The following is a 21765-nucleotide window of genomic DNA, read 5'->3' on the forward strand; positions in this document are numbered from 1 at the left end:
TTCTGGAGGACTTCAACCTGGCCCTAACGCCTCTTACCGCGTGAGAAAGGTCTTAATCTTGGACCGTGGGCCACCTGCTTGGCAAAGAGCCCGGGCATCCTGCAAGTTATCTTACTTTGGCATCCTAAGCCCCTTCTCATTAGGGTGAGACGCAATTTTCTTCAACCTTCCCCAGTTCTACTGATGAGTTAAGCTGGTCCAACCTCTGCGGTCCATCAGAGAATTACCATCATAGAGCTGGGCTGGTGCAGAAACCTCTAGGCAAAATTTTACTTATTCTCTAGGGCAAAGAATTTTGGAAAGAAAACCTGTTTTACAAAATTTTCTTCTCTGAAAAGTGGAAGGGGGGGGGGTTGTTTCGCCTTTGTTGAAAACCACATTTATGTGAAAAGATAAACATAAAGATCACTTTCTTTAGCTTCAAGACAGCAAGAACAAGATTTTTCCTCCTGCTGTACCAGGGTTGGTCGCTAAAAGGTACTTAAGAAGGCCTCATGCAGCCTAGAAGGAAAGAGTTTTTTATATTTATTTCCCTGACATTCTTTTCTGAGCGAAACCTATCAATGGAGCAGCAAAAGGCTGAGGCCCTGCTCGTCAGGTACCTCAGAAGTCAGCCCAGAAAAAATACACCACTTTTTACAGAGAGAGACAAAAGGACAGAGTACTAATTATGCAAGCTTTGGATAATGCTTTCTGAATGTCTGAACTTTTTTTTCCCATCGTTGTCCTCTCATTTCTGATTTCTACTGCTCATTTCTGTCTTGTTAGAGAAAGGACTTGGATTTTTATAGATTTGCAGGCAGGCCGTAATTTTAAATCAGCAGTACAATAATTCAATAATCTGTTGCAAATGAAGGATCTTCTGAGCTTATAGAGGTTAATTTACTCTTATCACTTACTCCTAATTCATGATTATGAGTGGTTGCAGGTATAATGTCATAGTGCACGTTCATTTCTTCTTGTCTTGCTACAAATGCCATATGGATTTCAGTAACTACCTCTCTGAGCCCTTCTTGGCTCTACATTTGAAATGGAGCCAATAATCTTTCAGACGCTTCTCTTGTGCAGACTCCGTTCTGAAATACCACACAAATCTTCTCTTGAACATCTCTCAAAATGTCACTTCCACCTTATCTAAAGAAGCAGATTTTCATTATCGGTGTGTGTAAAAGTTATATCATATATGACATTTTTACATTTGTCATATTAACCCAGCCCCAACATTACCACGCTCTGTGGATACCACCATTCTCTGCTGAACTAATTTTGGCAGATCTAGACCAGGTGTTGAATGGCTTCAGTGCCTCCCTTCTGCAAGGTAGGTGGCTGATACGTTTCATATTATATTATACAGCGCTCATGACAATAGTATATCGGCCCCAGTTGAGCACTGAATATCCTTTCATCTCAAGACCGTACAGGACACCAGACCACTCTGAAAGAGACGGTGTCCCACAGTGTCCCTGCAAGCAGGCGGCTGTGCACGCTGCAGGATCACAGGATCAGGCCCTTGGGCTCCCCGGAGGTGCGACGCTGAAGACAGAGGAGTAAGAAATGGCAGGTCCAGTGGCATCGCAAGCACATGAAGTTACACCTTCAAAGTTCTCTAAGCCCATAGTAATTCCTAGAGTTTAATTAATTCCAGGTACAATTACAGAAGATACTGTGTATCTGTACTTGCAGGTGCCGATTTTCTGTTCTATTTTTCCCTTTCATGTACCTGGGCATTATACAGACTCGACTCTGAACATGCGAAATAATCTTTGCTTTGAAGACTCTGGAGTTGGTTCTTCAACTCCAACTGGAATTGCACACTTTTATCTCTCAAATATTTCAAACCTTTATGATTATATTAAAACTTTATTGATGCAAAGACCCACAGAAAGCAGCTGTTCCTACCTTTAAGTACACAAAATTATCATATTTGGGTAGCATCAAACCCACTCAACTCTTTTCCTACCAAGGACTAGAGGGATTGTACCCAAGGGTAAGTCTGTCAACTAATTACTCATAAAAATTCAGGTTCTAAACACCTGCTCTAAGAATTTGTTGTTTGCGTTAGTTTTTTGCTGCTTTATTTGTGAGCATGTTTTTAAGCAATATATATTTGTTTTCCTTTTAAAATATAGAATGTTGAATTTACCAGATTATTTATTACTTTCTAGTATATCACAGGTGCTTTTTAAATATAAACCCATCCTTATTTTTTATTATAAGAATACACTTTGTAGTTGTATACTGTTGGAAAAACACCTAGTGTTATTCAAAACATGCAGCAGATAAGAAGAAACTAACAGCTTGCTCCCTCCTGTCCTTCCACTCCCAAAGGTGCTGGCAAGTGTTTATGGTTATATAGGATCTATTTAAATAATGGCCAAAGTCACTATGCTTTTTTTTTTTTTGGGGGGGGTGGGGGGGGGGGGGCTTTTTTTAACATTATATATATATTTTCACTACCAGTGTGACAAACAGTATAATGAGCTACAGCACTAGTTTCTTGCCACTATTTCATTACCACATTTTCAAATGAGTAAACTGTATAAAAACTTTCCTCAAGACATGAAATCTTTTTGTTAAAGTATGCAGGAAATGTGGGAATCATTCTAGGCCCAAATTAGACCCAGTGCACAAATTCCCACCTTGTTCCCAGTTTGCACCACGATTAAATGCTAAATAAACACATTGATTGTGGTAGTGTTCCCAAGGATCAAATGAGATCAGAATTGAATCCACTTTGTCTCATCTTTTCTTCTGAAGAATTTCCATCTCCTCTCTAGAAAGCCCCAAAAGCTTTAGAAATCTGAAAAAAACCCACTATTAAAGCATTGTGTTGAAGCCTTTAAGTAACAAAAGAGGAAGAAAAAGAGCAGCAGTTTACCATGGATACTATTGATTGAAACCATTTAAATACCATCTGAAATGTCACGGACATTTACAGCTATGCTTCTTTTTTAAAAAAAAGGAAGAAATTACACATGTTGACAAGTAAATAACATGAGATTGCTGATCTTGGCAGCTGTCATCTAGACATGCCAATAAATTATTCATATCAGCTTCTTTTATTGTCTTGCCCCTTACAAATGGCACAGCGCAGGTCAAAACAGAGAGACGTTCAGAAATAATGAGTCACGTTATCAGGACTTTTCCCCTGGAACGGACAGGTCCCAGCACCCGCGCAGGGTTCAGGCTCTGCCCTTGTGCTGGGACAACCCTGGGATGGCGCTGGGGCTGTGCCCTCTTTTCTCAGCCTGTGTCCCTTTGCCCCCTCCGCCTGGTCCCACTCTCTCCCTTCGCAGCAACAGGGCTCGAGCCCCCACAGCTGTCATCTCCGTCCCGCCTGGCATTAGCTGCAGAGGAGCTACGGGATCTTTCAAAGCCTTGCTCTCTGCCAAACACTCTTCTAAGGGGAGTAAAAACCACAACTACAGTTGCTGTTACACCTCTACCTATGAACATCCTTCCTCCCCGGGGCAGCATCCTCAGGACTGACAGAGCAGTTGCAATAAGCTGGTCCAGCGCATTAGACTGCCCAGGGTCCTTCGGCTCCCGGGACGTGCCTCGGAAGCGAGAAGACAGAGCTGGGAGATGCTAACGTGGATGGTGATGCAGACTACGCATCAGCCAGGAGCACCCCATGGCTTGTGGGCACCTCCATGGATTTTACAACCCTTTGTACCAACCAGTGTCACAGAGCAGCAGCAAAAGTAGGAAAGAAATAAGCCACATGAAATCCTCACGGGGAAAAAAAAGCATAGAAGAACAATGTAATTTTAAGATGGCTTAAATGTCTCCAAGACTAACAAGCCCACCAAAGAGCACTAAAATGATAAACCGTGGCCTGCTGAAACCAAACCCTTGCAAGATACCAAAGTGCTTATTATATTTCTATTACCAATACTGAATGCTTTGCTGACAATATATTGATCTTCAGTCTCACTTTTGAGAAATTTATTACATCATTCCATGAAAATTACACAAGTTAATGCACTAGAGTATTATATTTTTCTCTGAAAAGCCAGAAAATTTCCCTGTTTATAAGGAAATATATATCAGCTGTGGCAAATATTGAAATCATACAGTATTTTAGTTTGCAGTCTTACCACTACATGAAATATAGGTAATTTTTCTTCTTTAAGATCAATAAAAGGTCGGTTTTCAAAATGACTTCATATTGATTGAAGGGTCAAAAATGCCCCAGGTATTGATTGTCTGCATATAATCACGTTTTGCTCAGTAAGTTAACCTCGTCTACAAGTGAAATGAAAAGAGATCCACTATATCACTTAAGCAAAATATTTTCATTGTATTTGAAAAATTGCTTCCATCAGTCACCAGTATCTCACTGACAATGCGTTTTCTTTTCCTTTTTCTTTTTTTGTTGTTTGTTTGTTTTTTAAACCTCAGGAAGTAGATTTACATAGAGTGAACAGTCAGGACAAGCTTGGCCTTACTGTGTGTTACAGAACGGATGATGAAGACGACATGGGTATTTATGTGAGTGAGGTAAGATTGAGCTGATTTCCATAAGATACAATTCGTCTTTTAAACTGCAGCGTTGGGCATTTAAGACATTTGTCTTCTGTTTGTACCATGTTCAAAAAGCATCCAGAATGCAATGATTGCAAGAAATCTAATTATATTTCCTTTCCTCCAAACTGAGTGAAATCCTGCTTCCACTGAAGTCAAACTTCATTATTATTTAGTGTTCATTTTTCCCCTAACACAGTCTCAGCGTTCAATTTCATATGATGTTTTCAAAGTATTTTGAGTATACTCTCCCTTTAACTTTTGTTCTCAATTATTCCAGAAACAATATAAATAAATAACAACCCCCTCCCATTTTTATTTGCAGAGATTTGGGGCCCATTTGTCTCTCTTTGCCCCCTTTCATGAATTAAGTAGCATTTTATACATAATTTTTTCATCATGCAGATCCATTTCAAATTAGTAGCAGCAGTTTGGGAAAGAAACTCATAACTGTATCTAAAATCTTCCATTAAAATGCGTCACTTAGGCCATAATCCTTCCTGTTCTATATGCAAAACCTGGTTCTAATCAGAGCACTGTGTTGTAAAGCAGAATGCTAAATTATGGGGTAACTCGGTATCATGCAAACGAGATAAACCTACCTTCTCTGAAGAGGCATCTCAGGAAGAGGTGTTTTGGTTTTGACTTGATCGTTTTAATTTGCATTTCACTTTGTCTGACATAAGCAAGGAAGAGTCCCACAATCACCAAGTGAGATGTAAACCACAGATACAGCATTACCAATTCTAGGCTTACGACACAAATAAGCACTGAATTCTCAAACCTCCACAGCACTCAGAGTTCTCTCATTTTGTAGATTGATCCCAACAGTATTGCTGCAAAAGACGGTCGACTCCGAGAGGGGGATCGCATTATTCAGGTACGTGTGTAAAGGGTTGAAAGACTGTCACTACACTATAATCTACTGTGATGTCTTTATTTTGGAATAATTCTTACAAATCACTCCCTTCAGACTGGTATTCATACACTTCCTTTTAACTTTCTGAGGGTATTTTCCTTTCCTCTGCCACATCTCAGTCAGATTTTGATAGTCCTGGCTGGATAAAGCCCTATATGGGCCCTACTCTGCAGGCTAAGCATTTTGTCAGCTGATGTCATCTGTTTCCAGCACATATTCTGATACACTTCCACTTTTGACTCTTCCTTTGACTGCAAAACCCCTCTGCTTTGGCCCAAGTAATTATTCCTCTTTGCCAAATCTCTCCGGGCAGCCCTGTTTAGTCAGGGGGGTGTCGGAACTTGCTCAGCAGGCTGAACACCCAGTGCTGTCTGCCAGAACGAGCGTCTTCCAAGCGCAGCAACCCTACACCACCGGGGCTTTGTCAGAAGCAGTCTACCTCCTGCAGACGGACACGAGTAGAGGTCCACATCCCATTCGGTCTCTGGGAGCAGCATCCACAGCCTCACCTGTCCCACACGAGGATGTTCCCATTCCTTTCCTCCCACCAGACCTGATGTTATGCTTCTGCTCCTGCCCAACTCTCCTTCTCCACTTTCTGTCCTCGTAACAAGGCCCCGCACATGACGTGCAGAGGTACAGAACAGCTTCACGTGTCCAAACCAACGCACTTGCCCAACACTTAATCTGAACGACACGACTGGAGGTGTGAACAGGGGCTGTGCCTGGCCTGTGCTGCGCTGGCATCTCTACAGCCATGCGGTTCTGTAGACCTCATCCCAGCAACATTTAAGTATCCCTGTGAAAGGATTTCATTCTGTTGCTCTTTTCTTTAAAGATCAATGGCATAGAGGTGCAGAACCGAGAAGAAGCTGTGGCACTTCTCAGCAGTGAAGAGAGCAAGAATATCTCCTTACTGGTTGCAAGACCAGAAATTCAGGTACTGTAGCAAAAAAAAAAAAAAAAAACAAAACAAAACCAAACCTCCATGTTACTTTAAATAAAAGAGTTGCTGTTTTGTAGAAAGCAGTATCCTTGAAGATTTTTAACCTACCTAAATCTACCAAATCTATCTAAAACCATATTATATAGTTTGACTGGACATATATATGGTCTAAAAGAATGGAATTCATCAGTCACACATGTATTTTATAATAAAGTTTAATTTATAAGATGTTCAGGGATTTATATATGCTGCAGTGCTATTACAAACATGAGTGCAAGGTATTATGGATGGTTTCAAGTCATAGCTTTGAAGAACACACTGAACTCTAATTCCTATAGCTATTGATTATTCATTCATTAAAACTACTATTATTTAGCACTTTATACACCATCTCTTAATGTAGTTAAATACTGTCAAGAAGCACCCTCAGCTGTAATAAAAGGTCAAACCCGATCCCTTTGTAGAGCAGGGATTAGCACAACAAAGATGTTGAACAAACAGCCGTGAGCGTTACTGTTTGATCTGCCTGTGCTCCTGGTGCTGTGAGAGCACCCCTCGCCAAAGCACCTGCAGACACAGGGTCAGGCTCGGGACCAGCCTGTTAGCCTGCGTGTTTCTGATCCTTCCCTCGGGGATAATTAAGGCCGGCAGTAAAAAAGTCGTACAGACCCCTAGCCAGCATCTTCCCCTCTGGCCCTTGATGCTGCCTCGCAAGTGGTATGTTCAAGCTTTGGGCTTTTGGGTGGTTTTATACATCCTAATCAAGTCGGGCACAAACCAAAACAAACTCTGAGAAGTATGTCCGTGGATGGAAAGGCTGGGTTTGTTTCATATATAAAGGGCTGTTGAAGATGCAACCATGCTGCTGGAGGTGGAGGTGGCTGTGGGGGGAGGTAGGACAGTCAATACCCACACTTAGCACGGGGACATGTCTGCTCCTTCCCAGGACATGGGAGAGACTCTCCCAACATTTCCCAATCACTTTTCACAAGGAAGGAACATAATTTATGTCAGTCTTCATTCCTTTGCCAACATTTGGTTTGGTTTTTCTTCCCTTTTCACATAGCTGGATGAAGGATGGATGGATGATGACAGAAATGATTTTCTGGATGACTTGCACATGGACATGTTAGAGGAACAGCACCACCAGGCAATGCAATTTACTGCCAGCATGCTTCAGCAGGTACTGCCGTTCTGTTCTGCGATGGTGTCAAAACTTCACATTGCACTCAATATTCCAATATTGAGCTTGACTGAATACACTTAGTGTCTCGAATGACGATCAAGGCAAAAGAACTTCTTGTAAAATCAAGATATTACATGACTACAAACTTCATCTCGGGGACCATTTAAAAAAAATGTTACTTTTTTTTATTTTGTCCCTTACAATAACATGATCACAGTTCTCAGAAATCCACCATTCTGGCTGTGGTCACTAAGAGCAGTACAAGCTGGGTGTATGGTAGCTACAGCAGGCAGAGAGCTAACTTAGGAAATTTCCTATTTGATATGCATGCACATACTGAAAACAGCCTGCCCTCCCAAAAGCTTAAAATCCAAGTGGAGAACTCAGCGAAATGACCAAAATAAGGTCTATATATGGGGAGAAAGGCAAAGAAAAAGTTTTTACATAGCAGGACCACAGATTTGGGCCTGTGTTCCCCATCATTCTGCCACGATTAATGCAATCACACAAGTTCATGAATAGTTTTTCAGTTTTTGTCGAGAGTTTTTTCTAGAGTTTACTAAAACTCTGCGTCCTCTGTGGCATCCACATTTTTTTGAAGAGACATATTCTCACTTTGGCACCACAGTAGAACTGGATACTTTTGTGCACCTAAGTAGGAGAAGAAACATTTGGAAAATGTGGCTTCTACCATTGTTGCCATATAACTGAAAAGCAGACCTCAGGTTCTTCTGAAAAAAACATCCACAGGAGGCTCTGGTTTTGGTCACCATTTCTATGCGTTCTCAATAATATGCTTTCCATACAAGTAAAAGACAAAGATGCAGAAAGTGTAACAAGTAAAAAGGCTAGATGTGGTTCTTGGGGACATGGTTTAGAAGTGGTTTTGTCAGGTTAGGTTAATGGTTGGACTTGATGATCTTAAAGGTCCCTTCCAACATCAACAACTCTATGATTCTGTAAGTGACAGATTTAGAAAACATAGAAAACATCTTTTTTTAAGAAAAAAAAAATAAACACCCTAAAATAATTTATGTCCTTGCTATAATTTCTCTTTCTGTCTTTTGATTTTTGCTGTTAGAAGAAGCATGAGGAGGATGGAGGTACCACAGATACAGCCACTATTTTATCTAACCAGCACGAGAAGGACAGTGGCGTGGGGCGCACAGACGACAGCACTCGCAACGACGAGAGCTCCGAGCAGGAGAACAACGTGGATGATCACACCACCTCCTCCAACACTTTAGGAAGCCAGAAGAAGCTGACGTACAGTCATGACACCTTAGGCAGTGGCGATATGCAGTTCAGCAATGAGTCGTTTATCTCGGCCGACTGCACAGACGTCGACTTCCTTGGCATCCCCGTAGATGAATGCGAGCGATTCCGGGAACTGCTGGAACTGAAGTGCCAGGTGAAGTCTGCCAACCCCTACAGTCTGTACTATCACAACAGCACGCTGGATATGAGCAAAAGTGACCAAGAAAGTGTTGACAGAGAGCTGGAGATGCTGAATGAGGAGCTGCGCAGTATCGAGTTGGAGTGCCTGAATATTGTGAGAGCCCATAAAATGCAGCAGCTGAAAGATCAGTACCGGGAGCCCTGGATGCTACACAACAGCGGGTTCCGCAACTATAACACAAGCATCGATGTTCGCAGGCACGAGCTCTCAGACATCACGGAGCTCCCCGAGAAGTCTGACAAGGATAGCTCGAGTGCGTATAACACAGGGGAAAGCTGTCGAAGCACACCACTCACGCTGGAGATTTCCCCTGACAATTCGCTACGCAGAACTGCGGAAGGCATTAACTGTCAAGGTAATGAGGGGGCAGTGGCATACAATGTCTCCCAAAAGAATTTATTTGCTAGCTCAGAAAGTCATGAATCCAGCCCTGGTAAATGCCATGCCTCTGCTAAAGATCCCGACCTTGGCAAGCAGCTGGAAAGCAAGGAGAGAAAAGCCAGTGATGGAAGCAAAAGCCCTACTCATGGCCAAAAACCTTCCGGTTCCTACGTCTCCCCGTACCATCACTCTCCATATAAGCATGCTCACATTCCTGCCCACGCACAGCACTACCAGAGCTACATGCAGCTGATCCAACAGAAATCGGCGGTGGAGTATGCACAGAGCCAAATGAGTCTGGTGAGTATGTGCAAAGACTTCAATTCAAGCCCGAGCGAACCCAGGATGGAGTGGAAAGTGAAGGTCAGAAGCGATGGGACCCGCTACATTACAAAGAGGCCGGTGAGGGACAGGCTGCTGAGAGAACGTGCCATAAAGATTAAGGAGGAGCGCAGTGGTATGACTACCGATGATGATGCCATAAGCGAAATGAAGATGGGTCGTTACTGGAGCAAGGAGGAGCGGAAGCAGCATTTAGTGAAAGCGAAGGAGCAGAGGAGGAGGCGCGAGTTTATGATGCAGAGCAGGTTAGATTGCTTAAAGGAACAGCAAGGTGCGGAAGACAAGAAAGAGATGAATATCATTGAACTGAGCCACAAAAAAATGATGAAGAAGAGAAATAAAAAAATATTTGACAATTGGATGACAATCCAAGAACTGCTAACCCACGGAACAAAGTCACCAGACGGCACACGGGTGTACAATTCCTTCCTGTCAGTGACTACTGTATAATCGCCATTGCTAAATTATGTACATAAAACACTACCATTGGGGTAGAAATCAATGCCTCGTTCAATGTGGCAAGATTTTTGTATATAAGATACAGTCACCAAGTTTATAGTTCAAATACTGAACTCTACAAGTGTGGGTGCCAGGCTCTCCATTGCGAAGCGGAGAGGACGCTTGCCCATCTCCTTTCAAAGGCAATATTAGCTGTGCTTTTTGGAATACTGATTGTACTTTTTTACTTGTTACCTTTTACATGAAGTGTTTAAATATCAGAAATGTATTAACCATACACAGGTAATTTGCTTAAACTATACTCATATTAAAAGGTACCCGTGCTTTTCTTTACCTAAAAAAAAAAAAAAAGCAACAAACCCACAAAAGCAACTGCACATACATATTTTTTGTGAAACCATATTTTGTGATATTATTTTGCTGTTGTTCACTTCTACACAGAGTGCTGTTTATCAATATTTAGCTCAAGGTTTAAACTCTGAATTAGAGTCATTCTCTTGTAATATTTAACATTTATCAAACAGCAGTTTTTAGAGTTATGCTCAACATTTAAACATTTTTCTTTTTAAGGTTTCTGAAGAAAGTATATAGGTTTCATCTGAAAAACCTGAAGCAAAGTACACTATACTGCAGCTTTAAAGGATTTTAAAGCATGTTTGCAAATGTTGCAACCTATTGAAGAAACGTGCATGTACAGCTAATTTGTTTATATAAGACAGTTTGTGGAATTTGAAAGGCCCATGGTAGTAACTGTTTGCTTTAGAGATTTGAATGTATTGAATTATAAAAGCAGTTTCATGAAATCATCATTAGCTACAAAAGTTAACAAGTAAAATGAAGTAAAATAAATTATTGTTTTATATTTCAAACTATTTTACATTCTTTTGACTGCCTTCTGGTTTCACCACGTAGAGTATTGTTTCCTCGAGCGTAGCTCCTGCGCTGACGGAATGCCTCGACAGCCCACCAGAGTCAAACCTCACAGAATAATCTGCACCCTGACTTTAGGGGGAATTTGGATTGAGGTTTTCTTGAAGGAAGGAGAGCTGGAGGGAAGAGGCGAGAGAGAAGTACAAGGAATATCAAGGGTGGAGTCAAGCAATGCATATCTTCAACTCACAAGGTGTTTAAGATGACCTGTAAATGAGAAACAAATAGGACTTCTGCTCTCCTGTTGTGCTTTGGTTTGTGGTTTCTTAGTGGTATATAAAAACCACCTGCAAACTTCAGTGTGGGTTTGTATTAAAAACAGACAATACATAAATGAAAGCATATATCAATTAAAGCAAATAAATATATAAATTAAAAGAGATGCTGAAAAAGACAAAAACTACATGCCAAAGAGGTGTCACACTCCTTTTCTTGTTGTCTATTTCTAATTAAGAAATCACATATAAATTGGAATATTCTGCTGGATTAAGTAACATGGACTCATTATGAGTAACTCAGAGATTCTCCATCCCCTCTCCCCCTTCTCTTGCCCTGACAGAAAACCTGCTCCCAAACTCTTCTAAGTTCTTGTTCTGGACTCTTGTGCCATAACTATACAGAGAAAAAATTATAATCTTAATGACAGAAAACTTGGAAGAGGAGAGATTAACAGCTTCTGTGTGCCTTTTTTGTCTATTATCAAGAAGCAAACAACACATTTGTTCAGGGTTTTTTCCATTCCCTTTCTGGACTAGCACTGAATTAGCATTGAATGTATGTCCACCATATCCCACAGTAAACTCTTTTACATGCCCGAAAATGCATCTTCAGCCCATGCAAATTGATGCTGCCCCTTGAAATCTGGCACTCATGACAATAAGCCTCTGTAAATTTATCTTCAAACGACATTTTCCTTTGGGATAAAGTACTAGTCATACTGTAGTCTGTGAAAGATTTTCTGTTGACTTTGTTAGAGCCAGGGTTTCACCTGACATATTACCAGCCATTATCATCACGAGTGGTACAATCAGAAAAATATATGATTTTCATAACACACTGCCTTCAACATAAGACACTTGCTATCTCTGTCTCCAATCTGCTTTACTCTGAGTTCATGTTCTCTTCATCCCAAGTGCAGGTATGGCAGCCATAGCAAAATACTGCCTCTCCTAAAGTTCAGAGCTATGATTAGAGTGGAATCAGTCCTTAAATCAGACATGAAAAGGCATTTAAGCCATCTTCAGTCTACCTGGAAATACTAGAGTAAGATTTTAAATGCTCTAATGAGGAAGAATTCTCATCAAGGTTTTCTTCATAACAATAGGCTCCTGTGGAATAATTTCACAGGTAACGGTTCCTTTCAGCATCAGTTATATAAATGCTGAGCATTGTACGTGTGTGTGTAACAGCAGAAACGTATTTGGGAATTCAAGTGTGATGTGTAGAAATTACACCAAAGCATCAACAGTATAAAATTTACATTATTTAAGATGTTGAAATAAAATCACTGGCCAAGAATTATTCTCGCACCTTTGAGTTTTTCCTCACTAAACATTTGTTGTTATTTTGGTCAGTTAAAAATCGCCTCTCTCCTTTAGTATTACGATTTATTAACAAGCATCAGTTCACAGAATCCATCCATTATCCTGGAAATCTGGGCAAAAGCTTTGCAAACTGCAGATTTTCCTTTTCTTTCTCAGTTATATTATCACACGCTCTTTTTCATTACCTTATCGAAGTACTTAATGCGGTGTTGAAAGGGGAGATTTTGGGTCTTTTTAATGCTTGCAAGGAAACATTGGAAATTACCATAATGTTAGTCCAGACCTGACCTCATTACAGTGAAATGAATCAGAGTAGAAAGCAGCCTTTGATGCCTAAGAGGAAATATTTCATCCAACAGCTTTTCTAAAAATTGCATTATAGCACATACCCCAGTGCTTAAAAGACAACAACTGGAATTGTTCTAGTTGCCCACAGGACATCTCATGCAAGAGATCTCCATGCAACAGTGGAGATTGTGTCTCCTGCCTTCCTACAGGCTTTTCCCGAAACCCAACGCTCCCCACCAACTGCTGCGCACCCCTGCAGAGAGCAGAGCCATCCTCACCGCCTGGGCGCGGGGTCCGGTCCCACAGCAAGGCGCTGACTCAGTGTGGTGGGATGACCCTGGCCGGACACTCAGCTTCCACCCCAGTCGTGCAGGGATCAGCACTGGGAGGTGGGCTCCTTCCCTCGGGGAGGCTCATTCCAAGTGGTTTTTGAAGTTCCTTTAAACCTGGAAGAAGCTAAAGGTAGTGTTGCTCACCTGAAAATATAAATCTTCATTTCCACCCTCCTCCTTTTCCCTTTCTCCTCGGCCACTTTACTGAGCATAATCTCAAGCATGGATGATAAACGAGCCCAGAATAATGGGTACGCAGGGAGAGATCCTAAATACACAAAGGGGGAATGAGCAATTGCCAAGCAGCCTGAGAGGTTTTACCAGAGCCCGTGCGTGCAGCTCCCCAAGGCTCTCACGCAGCCGTTATTCATTCTGGCTGCCTCACATCCCATCCCCACTTTTGCCATGGGTAGCAGCACGAGATGGTTACAGACCAACACCTCCATCCCCACCCTTTGCCAACGTATACACTGCTGCCGCGAACCAGAGATGTAAACGGGACGCTCTGGATACAGGTTGGTGCAGAATTTGACCCGATTCTTTGCAATAAAATAGGCTGTGTGTCAAACTGGGGTCAGTTTCCCTAAATTGCAGAACGTCTCCCAGACGTAAGATCTATAAAAATGTAAAACAGTTATTTGCAAATAGGGTTTAAATCAGCGTGGAATCACCCAGTTTAGATGTGCACTGAAATGGGAAAGCCCTGAACCAAACCTAACAGCGTTTTTTTTTGTAAATTAAAAGAAGAGAACTTGCACATTAGGGATGGCAAATAAAATGAGGTAAGACTACATATTGCCTAGGGACTACTGGTTGGAGAACTAATTAGGATTATAAACCGAAAGTATGTAAATTAACCAAATATAATTATCTGCTAGTGGCCTTTGGAAATAGGTTACAGGATACTTGTTAGCAAAATTGCTCAAATGCCTGGAAGCCATACAAAACAAGCCATAAGCAATTTAAACTCCTCTTTTTGTTTTATTTTCAATTGTTTTTAAAGCAGTTGTTGTAGTAAGGATTTATCAGAACATAAACTAATTAGCGAGAAAACTCTAAAAACAAAAGTAAGACGAAAACTGTCACAGCAGATGCCATACCTCCATCCCGAGGCCCCTGGTTTTATTAAATGTAAATTCTTTATTGTGACAAAATAGCAAAGATTCTGCTTGGGGTTTCATCCCAGCAGCTTCATTTCTCCAACAGAAGAGTTTCTGTGAGCTTCCAGCCAGAGTTAATCTGGAAGGGTAGAGGCTTTCTTCAATGAGTACAGCTTCTCAGCTCTACAGGGTTTATGAAGAGGTGTCCACTGTTCAAATGCAAACACGCAGAATTAATGCCTCTTTTCTCTAAGCATCTGTCATGACACAAAGTAGTACTAGATTCAGAGGCTTCTGTGGGGAAAGCTGATCACTCCCAGTTCATGTCATCGGCAACACAAGATTGGCCACTGGAGAGACTGATGGGAGTTGAGACAGTGGTATGGATTATACATCAAAAAATATAAAGGGGCATCACACACAAAGGTTAGCTGGGCTGATTTCACGCTCAAGCATGAGGGCCTTTGTACACAGGCCTGACACAAAGCCCGCTTAGGTGATCTGAAAGACTCCAAGCAATCTCAGATGATTAGAAAACGGACTATTAACTTACATAGTTAATTATCCTAAACTGTACTAGTGAAGGATATGAAGAAAAGGGCCATCACAGCTTTGCATATTGGAGAGCTAGATCTTCTGCTGCTAACCATACCTCCCGCACGCCTTCTAATGGGCACTGCTTAAAAAAATATTAATCATCCTGCAGGCCTGCTAACTTACTGCCACCCCGAGCTGTATCCCTCCTGAAGCTCCAGGAGATCCATGGCAGAGCTTATATTGCAAAATAAATAATACAACTATTTCTGCCACAGGACTGATCAGACACCCTCCAATGGCCAGGTTCACAATTTGGCATGCACCGCTCAGGAGGGTTCTTGTGTGAACTCCTCCTCTCAACCGTGTCCTAAACTTTCTTGATGGAATGCTAAAATGCTCAAAACACTGGAAACATCCTCCTTTCTGTAGTATAAAAAGATGCAATTGCCTACTCTGAAAACTAGGTAGAAAATGTAAAACAAAAATGAATTAAAAGCTACTGGGTTCAATCTGCCAGTTTTGAACGTTGAGAATTAAAGCTTTGTCCAAGTTCTGTTACCTAAATTAGATATCAACATCATGGATCTAAGAGCATAATTGCAAAGCTCTTTACTGATCAAGTCCAAAATAGGAACAAAGTTCTACCAGTTTCCTATGAAAAACTATGTGATCTTCTGAGACATAGAATGTTTCTTAGAGGAGATTTAACCAAAGCGATTATTAATGAAAATAATGACCTGGTAACAATGCTTTAATGTTTTAATTTACAAAAATATAATGCCAATATTATAAAAATCAGCGTAGCTCCACTGAGAGTCAAAGCCCAAATGAAAATCTGGGCTGATATTCTTACTTTTTCCTTCCATGCAAAAGCAAAGTAATTTTTAAAAGATAACTAAAGTTCTCCAATACCTTCTTCAAGCACCTCTATGCATACATGAAAAATCAAGTTAAAGCAAGCCCAAACAGCCCATACCTATTTCTCCCAGCAGATGATGTTGGCCTTAGGTCATGTGCTTCTCGCACCCTGCTCCCATCTCTCCCCTTTCTGGGAAAAATGAGTCAGCTAAGTCAGAAAGGGACCAGAAAGAATAATCCCCACAGTCTTTCAGTTGGGTCTGGGCCCAGCTATGACTAGGGATCAATTACATATGCCGGAAATTACATACGCAATGCACACAAAACAAAAGCCAAGACTGGCTCTGCTTCTGTGTTTTGATTTTGTGTTTAGTTCTTAAGGACCAAAAAAGGACCTAGTCCATCTCACATATGATATAAGCACATAGTATTTCATGTTAGATTATACAGCCGCTGTGTTGGGACTAGAAAAATCCCCTAAGGACTGGAGATGTCTGCATCTCCATGGCATAAAAAGATGAAATGGCTTGCTCTGAAACCCAGGTAGGAGATTCTATTATAAAATAACAACCCTACAGAATGGTGCTTGCCCAGAAACAAGGGGTCAAAATCAAAATGCTGATAAATCCTAAACTGCAGAAGTGCAAAAGGGCACGATAGCTTGGGTGGCTGGGTCATGGACCGCTCAGTCTGGCCAGGAGAGAACACGTGGTCTGTCCTTTCAGATAAGTCTGCCGGGGAGGAACTTTAAAGGTAATTTCTTTGACAATCCATCCTTTTTATGTTAAGGAACTGCAGGACCATGCAACAGGGAGCCCCATTAACTGAGAATAAGAACTTCTCTGTAAAAGTGAACTTTTGTTGACCTTCTCTCAAAGAAAATACTTTATCATATTGGAGTGCGGGCCTCCCAGGTGTCATGGCGAGGCTCGGACCAGGCAGGATTTCATTATCCCTATTAGGAGAGCTAGCTTTGATTTTTCAATAATCCATCCTTTGGCTTAGCTGGGCTTTGTTAGCTTAGAATGCCATAAACAAAGACTCCCCAAAAGGCAAATCCAGCTGTAATTGTTTAATAAAAGTGAATCGAAAGGCTGCAAATTGAAGGCACTCAAGGTTTGTCAAATTTCTGCTTAGCTCCAGTTCAATGTAAGCACCCAACATGCAGTGGTCCTTAGGGCTCAAGGTAGCAGCCAAAATAAAAGCAGTAAGGCCACATCCAAATCATTTCCATGAGAAACACAACCCAGTTTTGCCATAAGGTCCAGCAAGTGCAGATACCAAATGTAACAAAAACCAAAGCCAATTTACAAAAGTATTCTAGAAAACGCTTCTCTGCTCTACTGCATTTGAACTCTCATTCAAAGAAACTCCACAGACTTCTCTCCACAACCTCAACTCAAGGCAGAGGCACACACTACATGATTGTTTGGTAATGAACTGATGAGCATTTTCCAGGATTTTCATTCCAAAGTCATCAAAACCTCTCTCTAGTAAGGAAAGGCTGACCCTTGCTACATATACAACCACAGAGCTTTCTCCTGTGTCAGTGTTTTTCAATGAGGCTAAAAGTTTCTGCTTCATTTATTCTTTCCAGAAGTCTTTGTAGGCATCTCTCTGTGCATCTGTATTACACAATAATTGAGGTTGGAAGGGACCTCTGGAGATCATCTAGCCCCATCCACTGCTTAAACACGATATTATCAAGGATTGCTAAACACAATATAAACAAACAAGGAAGGTGCCACAGAACACAGATTTAAGGCAAAGCCCAAAGGTGCAATGAAGCAAACAGGAAAAGTTAATAGTTTCAACATGAGCTCTGCCTTTCTTCTCCACAAGCATTTTCTGGCGGACATTGCAGCGTGCCCTTCATGTCCTAGTCCTGCAAGGCTTTTCATCAAGCACCCTAAGTACCAACTTTCCTAATGCAAACAGTGGCAGGGTCTCAGGTTTTAGAAAGGTGACGCAAGCAGCCCTTGGGGTGTGGGACAGGGCAGTGCCCGTGTTAAGAGGGTCCTGTGGGGCCCCTGGTAAGCAGCACAGTCCCTGTCCCCATTGGTGACCACAAGCACCAAGCACAGCAGGTTCATGAGGTCAAGAAGTGGGAACATGGCTCTAGCATCATGATACAAAACAGCGTACCAGGGCCCTAAATGTGGGCAGGCCTGAGAAGAAAAGCCCTTGTGCAAGGCTTTAATATTTCTGTATTTTTGTATTTCTCCCCGTAAAATACCTGCTCTGGAAGCAGCGCATACACTACACACCCAAAGGCCAGAGAAGGTTACACACCTTCAGGCGTGCGCACAGCAGTATTGTTCTTTGAATTATTCAGGCTGGGGGAAAAGTCACATTATTAAGAAAAAGTAATAACCACCACATAACACATCTGCTTGTATTTGTGAGGCACACACGCGCCAACTCTTCTCCTTCCTGAGTCCCAATACAGTTTCTATGTCCCTGCCGCCCGTTCCCCAGTGGAAGCTTCTTTTGACTTTATGGGAGAAGGAGCAGACCTTGCTGAAGAAAAGTAGCTTCATTCATCAGCATTAATAGGTTATATATCAAACACTCACACACAAACGAGAAACAAAACCAAAGCTAGAAAACCCTTTCACCATCTTTTACAGTAATGTAGCATCTGTCGTTTTCAAAACTAAGTCAGAATAAATGTGGCAATTTCGGTTGCCTGCATGTGGCTGCTGATGAGCGCAGAGAAATATTTCCAAATTAAATGGATGAACATCCATGTGGCTAAAGTAGTACAAATAGGACCAGGCACAGCTGGTACTTTGTTTCCTAACATGGAGATTAGTGCCATCAGCAGGGGCATACAAGCCCAAAATGCAGCAATTCTGCTAAATAACAAGTGCCTGCCAAAGGGCTTGTATATTCCCAGCGCAGCTTTAAACCTCAAGTCAACACCAACATCTGAGGCAATGAGGTTGCCTTAAACATGTAGTTCAGATTTGTGTCTCCCTGCTGTAGGAGGAGGAAACCTGCTTCAGGCTCAGGTTACCCATGTGCTGACCCACAAACAGTAGCAATGGACCCCAGCAAAGTACCTCACAATATTCTACTTTATTCCACCAAACCCTCAAATATCTCTCACTTTTCTCTCACTTTCCTGGTTGATCAGTTCAGGTAACAACAATCTTTTGTTAAAAACAAACAGGAATACAACTTACATTTACACAGTCAGCAACCAAGCATATCACCCACCTGAAAAAGTAATAAAAAAAATTTTAAATAAATTTGGACCAAATTAAGAATCTTCAACTATGTTCACAAACGCAGCCAGCACCTTCACGTGTAAGGCAAGTCAATACTCTTTGAAAGACTGACACATCAGGTAGACCTCATGTGCTTGTGGTCCTCAGACACATAAATGGTAGTGGTGAGCCAAAGGGAACGACCCGTTTCCAGGTGGAGGTAACCCCATTCTTCTCCTCTGCTAAGGTACAAGAACTCCTTCAAAGCTATTTACACCTGATGAAGCTACACCATGAGGTAGGGCTAAAAGGGATTAGAAATGAGCACCCACAGTGAAAAGAGAACATTACTAAAGGCAGCAATTGCGAGCCTTTCACAGGTTCTATATTTTAGCTTGTGATTCTTCCTCATCTTGAGCCAATCTGAAGTTTGTCCTCTCTCAGGACTGGCAGTCTTGTGGGAGGTCACACTGCAAAAGGGAAAATTTTCAGGACTGTCAACTAGTGGTCAGATGTCAAGAGGAATTCAGCCAGGACAGGAGGTGACCAGCTAAAAAAACACTGGCATTGAATAAAGCATCTGTAGTCTTCTCATTCAGCCAACGATCTCAGTGCTCCGGTCGCTGTCTGTTTGCTCCTCCCTGCACAACCAAACTTCTTCACAAACGCAGCCACAGAAATACGCTTGTTTAAACATTGACACAAAGGGCCTTACTCATATAGACCACCAGGGATATGGAAACACTGCAGCGGGTTATTTACAAGGCCTCAGCAGGTTCCACCATTTCACTGACTTCTTTAGGAATTGAGAGAGGAGCAAGGAGAAGGGAACTGCTGACACATCAGATCCCCACACATACCACCACACGTGCAGCAACACCACTGCTGAGAACAGGAAAGGAAGAACTGGGTGCCAAAGGGCAGCAGCAGGAAGAGCCTCTCACCAGCAGCGGTGTATCACACCACCGTCCCGAGCACCCTTCAGAATAGGAGAATCCAGACACAGCTCCGGTCTTGCTCAGTGTAAAGCTGTCATCGAATGGGATGAAAAACAGGCTGAGGTTAAGGTAAGAGAGAGAAGGAGACAACAGAACTCAGGCACTGTTGCTGATGCTGGGAAGGGTACCTGAATGAAAGCATGCAGTGTGCGTGCACGCAAACACAGGAGAACGGCCATCCTGCCTCAGAGGGCGACTGCAGCAATCTAGGAACAGTTATCATTTCATACACACACACTCTCACTCAAAAACCCTGATGCAGTGGAACTTGCTTTGCTTGACAAGACAAAGCCCAGATGCCACAGGGGACAGAACTCGGCTGAGCAATGATTGAAGCCAGATCCAAATCCCAAGCAAGTCCCATCTCCATAGGACTATCGTACACTCTCTCTCTGCCCAAATAACATTCAACTTTTTGTACAAAAGGAGCCTAACAGCACAGAGTAGCGACTGCAGCATGTGCCTGGGGTGCCTCATTCAGAACCTTCCCAGGCTATTCACCGGGAGGTCTCATCATCTCCCTTCAGCTCAGAAGTCCTTCCTGAGTCTTGGGACATTCAGAGGGAAAGCTAAAGACAGCTGTACCTCCCTATCCCCCGCCTGGAGTTTCAGTTTTGAAGAACAAGCATTTTACAACAGAAGACTATTTTGCTGAACAATGCTTCAGCACACGCGATACAGACACATGTAAATACACTTCCACAGATCTGAACTAAGAGTGTCCACTCTCACCCACCACTGGCACAGGAACCTAAGAAGTGTCAGAGGGCAGTTATTAGAAAAGAAGGTGAAGCGTTCAGCCTCTACTCTCACATCTTCCTAAGGTTACAGCCATTATTTACTGTATCACAACAATTTTTGTTTGCTTGCAGTACACATTTGACAAAGTCCAGGGAAAGGCAGATAGCACAAGAGTTCAGTAATGAGATGATAAAAAACAACATGAGGGTTGTTGGGCTACCAAGACAGTAAGATAAAAGTTATCATTAAAAAAAAAAAAAGAAGAAGAAGGAGAAGAAGAAAAAAGAGAAAGGTTTTGACAAAGAAAAAACCAAATTATGCGGAATAATTGATGCACCCACATGATAACCATTACTTAGGAATTACAATGCAAGTCTGAATGAACAGAAGACTGTGAGAAGGAAACAGCCCTGCCAGCTCCTCAAGTTCCCAAACTATTAATTGCCAGAACTTGTGAGGGCTAACCCAATCCACAGCACTGGTCTGTAAATGCTTTTCAGAAGCATCTGCTAAACGGCCCAATTAGAGAGAAAAGACTGGGTTTGACGCAGAATGGAGTCATCGCACCACGATGACATATGCAAAGCGGACAAATCCAAAAGAGACCCCAGACTCAGTGAGAGCCTTAAGGTACCAGTTCAGGTGACTAAGCAGCAAGGGCACTGCTAGAAAAGGAGACGGGAAATGCATTCACTTCTGGTTCCTCTTGCTGAAGAGGAGTTACCACAAGCATTTAGCAGCTTACAAAGAATAACACCTTACTTGAAATACAAATCAAACTTGTTCTGAAGCTGCTAAATATGCTACTTCTTTGGAGAGGAATAAAATTAGATTTGTACAGAGACTCTTTTTAAGGATGTTTTACTTTGTTTGACAGTCATATGAAAATTTAAATACTAAAATAAATCCTAAAACACTCTGACACAGAATTATGCTACTTAAGGATAAACCTGGATTATTTGCAGAAAGCTGGGAAAACCCAGCAAAAGTAAGTCTCTGCCAACAG

The 21765-nt window shown here is 41.9% G+C and overlaps 1 protein-coding gene across 1 annotated transcript in view; it reads left to right on the plus strand.

The window, feature by feature from the left end:
- Positions 1–11088, plus strand: part of PDZRN3 (PDZ domain containing ring finger 3) — a 33432-nt gene extending 22344 nt beyond the window's left edge. The window contains exons 5-9 of the mRNA XM_009883567.1: positions 4405–4503; positions 5345–5407; positions 6285–6386; positions 7459–7575; positions 8660–11088. Coding sequence (XP_009881869.1) covers positions 4405–4503; positions 5345–5407; positions 6285–6386; positions 7459–7575; positions 8660–10210 — 1932 coding nt within the window. The 3' untranslated portion in view covers positions 10211–11088. The remainder of the gene's footprint in view (positions 1–4404; positions 4504–5344; positions 5408–6284; positions 6387–7458; positions 7576–8659) is intronic.
- The last annotated feature ends 10677 nt before the right edge of the window (positions 11089–21765 follow it).

Source organism: Charadrius vociferus, unplaced genomic scaffold (genome assembly GCF_000708025.1).
Source record: "Charadrius vociferus isolate BGI_N301 unplaced genomic scaffold, ASM70802v2 scaffold324, whole genome shotgun sequence".
NCBI classification, from domain to species: domain Eukaryota; kingdom Metazoa; phylum Chordata; class Aves; order Charadriiformes; family Charadriidae; genus Charadrius; species Charadrius vociferus.